The sequence below is a fragment of the Myotis yumanensis genome, unplaced genomic scaffold, assembly GCF_028538775.1.
Source record: "Myotis yumanensis isolate MYYU_CA2020_CCGP unplaced genomic scaffold, mMyoYum1.0.hap1 SCAF_10, whole genome shotgun sequence".
NCBI classification, from domain to species: domain Eukaryota; kingdom Metazoa; phylum Chordata; class Mammalia; order Chiroptera; family Vespertilionidae; genus Myotis; species Myotis yumanensis.
In genome coordinates, this window is record NW_027223761.1 from 5,278,289 (window position 1) to 5,288,627 (window position 10,339).

Consider the following 10,339-nt stretch of genomic DNA (forward strand, 5'->3'; position numbering starts at 1 on the left):
GAGCAAGGGAGCTCCAGCCCCTGCCCCACAAGATGCCTCTGGAGAGAACCAGAGAAGGAAAATGGAAGTGCAAAGGCAGGCTTATGGGTGAAATTAATACCCCCAAAAGGATTTCATTTTAAGAAAATCAAGGATTTTAATATCTTATTCTCTTGCTAACTGGTAATGAAGTGAGAGATGGCAAACTTCAGAGGACTACCCTGACCTCCTGTCTCTTCTTTTTTTATTCTTAATTTTTTAAAATGTACTTATTGATTGTTTAGGGAGGGAGAGAGAGAAACATCGACTTTTGTTGTTCCACTTATTTATCCATTCATTGGTTGACTCTTTTTTTTTTTTTTTAATATATTTTATTGATTTTTTTACAGAGAGGAAGGGAGAGGGATAGAGAGTTAGAAACATCGATGAGAGAGAAACATCGACCAGCTGCCTCCTGCACATCTCCTACTGGGGATGTGCCCGCAACCCAGGTACATGCCCTTGACCGGAATCGAACCTGGGACCTTTCAGTCCGCAGGCCGACGCTCTATCCACTGAGCCAAACCGGTTTTGGCCATTGGTTGACTCTTGTACGTGCCCTGACCAGGGATCAAACCCGCCACCCTGGTTTGAGCTCAAACCAGATGATGCTCTAACCACCTGAGCCACCCGGCCAGGAACTCCTGTCCCTCTGGCCCAGGTTATAAGAGCCACCTCCTCTTTCACATGCTCTTGGCTCCCTTCCAGCCTCAGACTGCCCTGAGGTCTGCCCATGACTGTCGTGTCCAGCCCCCAGTCTCTGGCACCGCGGCGGTGCTGCACGGCCACCGGACTCACAGGCTGACCAGCCGGAAGGGATTTGGGGGGAACCAGGCCCAGGAAGGACAGTGCTGGCTCAGGCAGACCCCCTTGTCCATCCTGGGAAGAGGCTCCCTGAGGCTGTGGGGAGTGGAGGCTGCCAGCACTAGTTCCGGTCACTCCCACTGACTCACAACTTGAAAGGGCAGCACGTTTCTGCTGTCAGGAGCGGCCAGACACCGTTACGTGTGTGAAGTCACTGGAGCGCCTCTCCCAACACAGGCTCCCGAGCCCAACCTCAGCCTCTGCTTCGGCCAGGCCCGGGTAGGGCTGGGAGTCATTCTAACCGGCTCCCGGAGGTCCGATGCCGCTGCTCCCGGACCACGCTGGGACCACCGACCACACAACTGCAGGCCCTCACCCTCTGTGTGAGGCGGCGTGAAGGCTAAGCAGTCCCCCTGGTTCCGGCCAGTGGGGCGCCTCCTGCACCCTCAGCAGTCCTTCCAGGGCCACCCACAGGGAGGAACTGCCTTGTAAGCAAGTGAGGGGCAAGGTGCACGCGTCACCATTTCTCTACCAAGAACCACAGCCCGGCTCAGTGGCCACGTGCCCCGGGGCCATGGTATGGCGATGGAAGGAGGGAGAATGACTTGCAGTCTGCGAGCCACCACCTGGTGAAGGACAGCTCCGCTAAGCACCTGTCAGGGCTGATGCTGGCAGGCCCACCAGGTGGACTTGAACTTAGGTGACTCAGGGGAGACTGTCATAGTGCCCAGGGAGAGCAGGGTAGAGAGTCACGGAGCTCTGGATGCTCTGGAGGTGGGGGCTCAGATGCATCCAGGAAGCTGTGTGATGCGAGGCACCAGCTGTGCAGCCTGGGATGAGTTACCTAGGGTCTGAGCCGAGGCCACCTCTGTCACGGTGGTTAGGGTGGTTAGAGCGCTTGATTGTCTTTCTAGGCAGCGAATGGGAAGGGCAGGGATCCAGGCATTCAGGTCACCACGAGGGGGGCCCAGATTAGTGGGTACAAACCCTGCTCAGCTTTATTGCCAGTTAAATGACCCCTCCGCCAGTTTTCATGCCCCCTGGGCAACTGAGATAAGTAAAGAAAGCCTGTGCCACGGATGGGACCGGCTAGGCAGACACCCTGCTCCAGCACACTCACAGCTCTCAGTGAGGGGCTGGCGGGGGCGGGGGCAGGGGCAGGACCACAGAAGCAAGTGGGGTGCTTGGAGTTAGCGCAACGCCACTGCCTTCAGCAGCCATTTACCAGGCTGCTCTGAGCACAGGCTCCGTGCTGGGAAATGATCAGATGTGCGACCCCTGCCTCGAGGAGCTCCCCGTTTAATGGGGAAGCTGAGAAGTCAATCGGCCACCAGGACACAGTTGGGGCTGTGGTCAAGGTGATCTGCAGACCCCAAAGTCAGCCTGGGGAGCCGAGGAGGGACCAGGAGACAGAGCTCAGTCTGGGTCTGGGAGGGGCCCAGCCACAGGGATGATGGAGTCACCCCTTGGCAATGCCCGGTGTTGGCTGGGAGGGACTAGATCAGTGATGGTGAACCTTTTGAGCTCAGCGTCCCAGCATTTTGAAAAACCCTACCTTAATTCTGGTGCCGTGTCACATATAGAAATGTTTTGATATTTGCAACCATAGTAAAACAAATACTTACATTTTTGATATTTATTTTATATACTTAAATGCCATTTAACAAAGAAAATCAACCAAAAAAATGAGTTCGCGTGTCACCTCTGACACGCGTGTCATAGGTTCGCCATCACTGGACTAGACCTTCCAGGCTGGGGGTGATGAGGGGCGCAGCTTGTGCTGGGGCAGGGCTGGGCTGCCCAAGCTGCTGAGGGAGAGGGAGCTGGCGGAGGGAGGTGCCCCAGCAGGAGGGGTGGAGTTCGGGCTTTTCCCTGGAGGGGGTGGGAGTCGCTGAAGGATGTGGACAGCAGGAGGTGTAAAGGCCACACGAGTCACAGGGGAAGAGGTGGGAAAGGAGATGGGGTGGGAGGCGGCTGAGGGCGCCGCCCTGGAATCCAGGGGAGAGTTAGCAGCCAGGCAGGTGGAGGGTAAAGTCACAGGGTGGCCGGGATGTCTCCAGCACCACCGCTTAAGGTAGCTGTTTACGAAGGAATTAGGACGGGGGCGGGGCCTGCTCCTCACCACCTCCCAGCCCCATCTGCACCTTCCAGGCCGGGCGGTGCCTCGACAGGAAGGCTGAGACTCTCGCATTGAAATCTCAACCTGGTGCTTTCCACTTGGCCTCCGACCTGGGCAGGTGGGTGGCGGTCCATCCCACCTGGGGAGCTGCGGGCGGCGCCTGTGCAGCCTCATCCCCACAAGTGGAGGAGGTACTCGTAGCTGAGGAAGGTGACGGCGTTGACAGGAAAGGCGCGGGCACTGTTGATGGTCAGCCCCCGGAAGAAGACCCCCAGGCCCTCCTGCCGGGCGCTGCTCACCATGCAGTCCAGCAGCCCCTGGTACTCCCTCTGCCCCAGCCCGGCCATCTGCATCCGCGACTTGATCACGTCCAAGGGGGTGGCGGTCACCCAGGAGGTGATGCCTGCAAAGCCCCCTGCCACCAGCACTGTGGTTGAGCCTGGGGTCACGGTAGGCCGGGGCAGGGTCAGACCCGGGAACACCCTCCCCTGCCCTCGCCTCCCCCCTCCTCCTTGCTGGACCAGCTCCCCACCTCACTCCTCTCTGCCCCCCACCCTCTCACACCTCACTTACTGGGGTTCTGGCCGTCTGGCGTGACTTGGCGACAGAGCCATTCGTAGCTGACGAAGTAGATCCCCAGTGTGGGGGTGTCCCTCAGCGTCAGAGCCCAGGCTCCCCGGAACAGCCCCCGTGGCCCCTCCTCCTGGAAGATGGAGGCCGCACAGTGCACGGGCCCCCGGTACCGGGGTGGGGGGCCCCCCTGCCGCGCCCTTGGCTCTGTCTGGTTTTGTAGCCGAACTTTGATGAGGTCAAAAGGGGCCAAGCAGTAGGCCTGCAGGGAAAGAAGGGTGACGGCCCGGGCGGGGCCAGCTTGTGCTGAGGAGGAGGAGGAAGGCAGAGGGCATCTTCCCGCAGGACCACCCGCTGCCAGCGCTCAGCTTCTCATACTCAAAGCTGGGGATGGGCCAGGGATCCTCCCCGAACCCAGGACTGAGCAGTGACTGGGTCTGAAGAAAGGGTGCAGGCTGCGCCCACGCACAGGGTAAGTAGGTCACTGCGTTCATGTTGGGGTCTCAGCCCTCACCTTCTGTGCACACCTCTCGGGGGGCAAGCGCTGGGCCAGCCCTTCCTGCCTCTCACACACCCTCAGCTACTGGCGCCCAACAGCACGTGGGTGTCCGTGCGTCTGTAGGTCCTAGAGCTCTTATCACTGGCTGAGGCACCCAGAACTCAGAGTCAGGGTGGTATTGGCACCTAGGTGGGTGCTGGGAGGACATGGAGGGTGGTTGGGGGAGGGGCTGGGATGTGAGTCAGGGAGTCAACCAGGTCGAGATCAGCTAGGAGAGAATCGAGGCCATAGCGAGGTTAGCACAGCATTTGGGGGCTACATGAGGTGTGTGTGTGTGTGTGTATGTGTGTGCATGTATGTGTGTGTGTGTGTGCATGCATGTGTGTATGCGTGTGTATGCGCGAGCGTGTGTGTGTGTGTGTGTGTGTGTGTGTCCGCGCGCGCGTGTGTGAGGTGCGAGGGCTCAGTCCCTCAGCCGGGAGGTGGCTGATGGCAGAGGAGACTGGCGGAGGCTCTGGCAATGATCTTTAGAGGGTGGAGGCCAAGCTGGCCAGCTTCCTCCCCTGTGAGAGGGCCCTGATGTCGCAGGCTCCTGAGCCCTCGGCTCCGGGAGCTGAGGGGATGGCTGGGCCTAAGGGAGGGTGGCAGGTAGGGCCCACCGTCCCCATCCCACGCCGACGGGGACAGTGGGGACATCAGGCTCTGCTGCACTGTGTGACGGGGTCAGACTTCGCCAGCCCACAGCAACTCTCGTGCCCAGCAGAGGTTGTCAGCCTGCCCTGTGCTAACCGGAGTCCTGCCCAGCCTCCCTCCCACCTCCACACAAGACACACTTTCTGCCCCAACACTGAAGTCAGGGCCTCCACAGCAAGCGGCTCCGGTCGGTCCCCGGACCCAGTCCCCATCGCCACCCCCAGTCCCAGGACTGTTATCTGTTCTCCTTTCCAAAGAGCTGGGGGGAGGCTGGCTCAGGCGCTGGGCCTGGCTGGGCCTAAATCAGGCTGCCTGGCCTGCAGCCTCAGTTCTCTTCCTTGTTTCTGGGGGTGCCAGGTCTCCGGGCGTGGGAAATATGCAGGCACGCGCCCTCAAAGAGGGGCAGGAGAAAAGCCAGGCCCTTTGGGGGTCTCATGAGTTATTAATTCACCTTAGTGAGCCCGCGGCCTGTTCCTTGCCCTTGCTCTCTGCCTGCGAGTCTGTCAGGAGCATCAGGGCAGATACCAACTGGAGGGTGACCTGAGGCGCCTGGCGGGTGTGGGCGTGGGCAGGCACATATCCTGTGCCTCTATGCTTGGAACCCCCATTCAGCTGGGGTTCCCCTGGGTGCCTGGAGGCCCCTCTTCCCCCCATCCCACCCCTCAAAAGCCCAGGTACTTAAGTGCTGAGAACAAAGACCAAAAACAAATGATTGGCGTTACTTAATGATTAATTCCCGGGACCTCTCCCAGCGAGACCTGTGGACCGGGGCCCGGTGACTCCCCACCACCCAGGCTGCAGGCACAGGGGCTGAGCAGGGCAGGGCGGGGAGAGCCAGGACCATGTCAGGGCGGGGCTCCCCTTGGAGAGAGCCTCCCTGCAACTCTGAGGCTGGCAGACCCCCCCCCCCCCCCCCCCCCGCCCGGAGGTGGGCAAGCCCTGACCACCTCAGAGTGGGGCGTCGGCTGCTCTATGGTGTCCTCTCGGCACCATCTCCCCCGCCCACCCCCCTGAGCTCTCTCTGCTTTGGCCTCTTCTGTTCTGCACCCGCCCTCCAGGCCTGCAGGGTGGACCCGCTCAGCCAGGCCAGGCCACTGGGAGCAGCAGGAGCTGCCATTTCCCCTCCGCCTCTCACATTCCGGGGGGGGGACAGCCATGGCCTGCAGCTGTGGGTCCGCAGATGGGGCTGGGAGGGGCAAGACCCAACTGACCACCTCTGCCCCCACATGTGCGTGTGCGTGTGCGCATGCCCCCGCCGCCCTGACCTGGAGGAAGCCCCCGGTGCAGCCGGCTATGAAGACGTGCGTGTAGCTGGGCGGCTGGAGGCGCCGCTCGTGGTGGGAGGTGGCCGTGAGCGCCAGCAGGGTGTTGCTGTAGACCCCGAACAGGACTGAGTTGACCACGGCTATGCTGGCGATGGGGAAGCTCATGCCCTTGAAGAAGCCCAGGATCTGCAGGGGGAGGACGCACTGGGGTGGGTGGGGGACCTGGTCTCCCCTTGGCCCTTCCCAGCCCCGGCCAGGCCTCCTCCAGCTGGAACCACACTGAGCCCAGCCCCAGCGGGAGCCCCAGACTTGGGTCTTCTCTCTCCCAAGGGCAGAGCCCCGCCTGGGAGGAGGGAGCTGGTACTGACACTCAGATGCCTCCCACCCCAAAGCCCCGGAGAAGCAGCCACCCACCGACTCATGGCGGTAAGTCTTGACCGTACAGTCGATGATGCCTCGGTAGGTGCTCTGGGTCTGTAGCCGCACCTGGACGGGAAGGACGGGAAGGACGGACAGAGCGGGACGCCCGCGGGGCAGCAGAGGCAGGAAGGAGCCTGTCAGCCAGGCCCTGCCCTCGGGGTGGCCTGCCCTTCGGTTCAGGTGCCATCTTTCCCTCCTCGGGCGCCTCCCCTACACTCACCTTCACAGTGTCGAAGGGGTGTCCCAGCACCAAGCCCAGTGCTCCTGTAGTGACAAGAAGGTGCTATAGGTGAGGCCAAGCCCCAGGCTGAGGGAGCAAGTCTGCGCTGAGAGGAAAGAGGGGTTCAGGCAGGAGAGAGGGCAGGGCCTTCCACAGGCTCCACAGAAACCCCGCTGGCCCCAGGCGCCTCCGCACCAGGCGCTGGGCTGGGAAGGGACGGGACCAGGGGACAACAGGAGGGCGCCCCAACCTGGCCTGAGGGCACGCTTGCAGAAGGGAGAAGCCAACCACAGACTTGGGGTCCTCACTGGGCGCCCACACCCCAGTGTCTTGCTGGCTTCTCTAGGCATGACTCTGGAGGGGTCTCCATCGCTCCTGCCTCCCTGACAGCTTTTCTCCTCCCTCCCTCTTCCTCTCCCTCCCTCCCTCCCATCAACTCACAACCACTGTCCAGTTTGGGGCCTTGGTCCAGACCAGGCCCTGCCCCACCTGCGCTCTGCCCTGTCTGCCTGCAGTGCGTCCTTAGGGGAGTCTCGCTGGCCCCAGGGGCGGAGGACGCAGCCCCCGGCCATCTCCCCGCCTCCTGGGCTTGCTCTCTGCAGCAGAGGCTGGTCCTGGAGCCTGGGGAGAGGTCTCATCCCCGGGGGCAGGTTCAGAAAGTCCCTCTATTTCTCCTCAGAGAAGTGTCCCCAGAAGCTGAGCTGGGCCTATAGCGCAACCGGCCTCAGGATCCGGGCCTCCGTTCATTGCCAGGCAGGGCACAGGCCGAAAGGGGGACACGGGACAGCAGGTGAGGTCAAAGGTGAACTTCTTTCTGAGCCCCACACTGGGAGAGCGGGGTTCGAGGTGCAGGTGCTGTGGGTGCCTCCGGGAGACGCTCACCTTGGCTCCCCCTCTTGGCAGGTGTCAGGCAGCGGGGCCTTGGGACAGCACCCTGCCACCTGTGCCCTCCTGGCCTCTTCCCTCCATGACTCCCAGCAGGCTCTGGGACCGCTGGCCCCGGACGCTCGGGGAGCCAGGACTTTGGCCTCAGCTCCTCCTATGTCACCTACCTTCCCCAGGAAGTGACCCACCACTGGGGGGACGTGACAGGGGGGGGAAAGAGGTCTCACCGGAGATCCAGCCGGCCACAAACTCCTCCACAGGCATCGTCCGGCCCGGTGGGGACGGTGGCTCCCGCAGAGCGGACGCGGTGAAAGTGTAACTACCCTCTCCCGCCCCGAGCCCGGCTGATAACCTCCCACTAATGTTTAACCCAGGCCTTGGGCACCAGGAGAGGGGAGCAAGCCAGCCTGGGTGGCCCTGGCGGCCTGGGAGGCGTGCAGTGTGAAATCTCATGGGGCCCGATGACGGCCCACGGTGACCTGCCAGCCCTGCCAGCCAACGGTGGCCTTGAAGTGTGAGCAGGACTGGGCCCCTCCAGGTGCCTCGGCCGGCAGTGGTTTAATGAGTGCACTGGGGACAGGCCCTGCCTGGCCCGCACGCCCATTGGTGTCCCACAGCACAGACAGCAGGCGGCCGGACTGAGAGAGCCAGCATGGCCACCAGGGGGCAGGCCTGGGCCCGGGGTCTTCCTGAGCCTTGGGAAACAAGGAAGCTGGCGGGGTGGGAATAACCGCCCCCCCCCCCCCCCCCCCCAGTGACTCACCGGGGCCTGGAGCCAGGCCTCCTCCCAGGGTTGTTTACCGCGGGACTGAGTCACCGCAGCCTCCCGTGGCTCCTCTTCCTGAACCTCATGGAGGGGGGGGGGGGGGGGGGGGGCTGAGTGTATAAAGGGTGGAGCACTTCTCTGCTTTGGAGGATAAGGCTTTGACTGCCACTTCTCTTTGAACAACTACAACCCAAACTGACAGGGCAGGGACCCGAATCCCTCTTCTGTATTGACTTCAGAGGAGAAGGGAGAGGGAGAGAGAGATAGAAACACCCATGATGAGAGAGAATCATTGATTGGCTGCCTCCAGCACATCACACCCAGGCATGCACCCAGAGGGGGATCGAACCATGACCTCCTGGTTCATAGCTTGATGCTCAACCACTGAGCCACACCAGCCGGGCTGTTAGTTATCTTGAAGGCTTCGAACAATGTGTGGCACAAAGTAGACACTCAATAAATATTCATGAAAGGACGAATGAGCAGACGAGTCAGGGGCAGCATCAGTGGACAGCCCTGCACCAGCCCTCAGTCCCAGTTCTCGCCCCCCATCGCCCCCCATCTCCAAAGGGCCCTAAGAATGTAAAGGCCCAACAAGACCCCCCCTGCTCCTCCAGAACCGGTTGCAGCTCTTGGTTTCCCATCAGATGTTCCAAGGACCAGTCCTGCTCACCCTTCTCTCCCTTCGCCAAAGCTGATCCCATCCACCCACTACTTTCTCGTGTGGGGATAGGTCCTAGGAAGCAGGGTTTCATCTCTGACATCCTTCCCCTGGAGCTGCCCGGGGCTCCTTGGGCTGCCCCAAGACCTTCCCGCACACTGGCCTCTCGCGGAGGCTGGGCTGCAATGCCCCTTCTGCTGGTTCTCTCTTGAGTGATGGTGGGCCTCAGGCTACTTAACGTTTGCAAAAGTAGGGGACCAGCCCTGCTGATTGCTGAGTCTAAGGCCTTGGCTCTAAAGGTTAGTGCTCCCCAGGGCCTTGCAGAAGGACAGCCTCCAGTCCTGACTAAGTCTCCTCCAGTCCTGCAAGTCCCACCAGGTTAACTGTCCGCCTGGCAGAGCAGAGCTCTGATCTCATCACTGCCAAACCCACCATACTCCCCCACCCTGGTATCCCGCCCCCCCCATAGGGTGCCACCCACTTCCCAGCCTCACCTGCTGTGCTTTGATGGCCCAGGGCTTCCCTGGTGTCCTAACCTCCCCCTGCAGCTCCCACTCCCCAAAAGCCCTAGCCAGTTTGGCTTGGTGAATAGAGCATTGGCCTGGGGACTGAAGGGTCCCAGGTTCAATTCCAGTCAAGGACACATGCCCAGGTGAGGGCTTGATCCCCAGTAGGGGGCGTGCAGGAGGCAGCCGATCAATGATTCTCTCTCATCATTGATGTTTCTCTCTCTCCCTCTCCCTTCCTCTCTGAAATCAATAAAAAAAAAAAAAAGGGGGATCTCTGCTCCTCCTTACCGGCCTGGGTTTCAGCTTTCTCACCACCATAACTGCACCAGGCCTGAGCTTGTTACTTAATCTTTTTGATTCTGTTTTATCATCATAAAATGGAGATATATACTCAGTGTGTTCTAAGGATTAAAGCACTTAGGCCGCGTCTGGCATATCCTATATGCTCCACAGACGGCAGCTACTATTACTCTGATTTCCACTCCCAGGGCCATGGGGAGTGGAAGGGGGCCTATGCACAGGGGATGCCCAGGAATTGAGGACTGTTCCCTTCCTGCTTGTGGCATTTTATAATTTTTAAGGCAATCTTGTCATCTTACATAGTTTTAAACGTGTTTCTATTTCACATTGATGTTTCTCTCTCTCTCCCTTTCCCTTCCCTCTCTCTCTAAAATCAATAAAAATATATTTTAAAAAATTTTAACACTTCCCACTGCGCCCTCTTCTCCAGCTCACATCTGAGCGTCTCCGAGTCCTCGGGTCCTTCTGCAAAGGAGGGCATTGCAATGGGCTCGAGTGGGTCCTGAGAGCCGGCTAAGAGCTGTTTCAAATACCGAGGCAACGAGGCCCGAGCTAGGAGCTGGGGCTGCCCCTGATGCCAGGGAAGCAGGGCCTGGTGAGCCACTCCTCC

The 10,339-nt window shown here is 60.4% G+C and overlaps 1 protein-coding gene across 5 annotated transcripts; it reads right to left on the reverse strand.

The window, feature by feature from the left end:
• Positions 1 to 370: 370 nt before the first annotated feature.
• SLC25A45 (solute carrier family 25 member 45) lies at positions 371 to 7,822 on the reverse strand. 5 transcript variants are annotated; one of them, XM_070427483.1, is made up of 7 exons: positions 7,721 to 7,810; positions 6,609 to 6,652; positions 6,383 to 6,454; positions 5,969 to 6,154; positions 3,515 to 3,773; positions 3,241 to 3,356; positions 371 to 3,142 (listed from the first exon to the last, which is right to left on the reverse strand). In XM_070427483.1, the coding sequence occupies exons 1-7, from the start codon at positions 7,755 to 7,757 to the stop codon at positions 2,561 to 2,563; spliced, it is 1,296 nt and encodes a 431-aa protein (XP_070283584.1). In that variant the 5' UTR covers positions 7,758 to 7,810; the 3' UTR covers positions 371 to 2,560. The 5 variants fall into 5 exon arrangements, with proteins under 5 accessions (XP_070283584.1, XP_070283586.1, XP_070283585.1 ...); XM_070427485.1 differs by having other exon boundaries at positions 372 to 3,142; positions 3,241 to 3,380; positions 7,721 to 7,812; XM_070427484.1 differs by lacking the exon at positions 7,721 to 7,810 and adding an exon at positions 7,491 to 7,661 and having other exon boundaries at positions 372 to 3,142; positions 3,241 to 3,380.
• Between the last annotated feature and the right edge of the window lie 2,517 nt (positions 7,823 to 10,339).

Excerpts from the sequence above, each read along its gene's own strand:
- SLC25A45 (XM_070427485.1), bottom strand. The coding sequence starts at position 7,757 with ATGCCTGTGGAGGAGTTTGTGGCCGGCTGGATCTCCG. Across the intron at positions 6,455-6,608 it reads ACCCCTTCGACACTGTGAAG|GTGCGGCTACAGACCCAGAG; the intron begins GTGAGTGTAGGG and ends CTTCCCGTCCAG. Across the intron at positions 3,381-3,514 it reads GCCAGACGGCCAGAACCCCA|GCTCAACCACAGTGCTGGTG; the intron begins GTAAGTGAGGTG and ends CCGTGACCCCAG.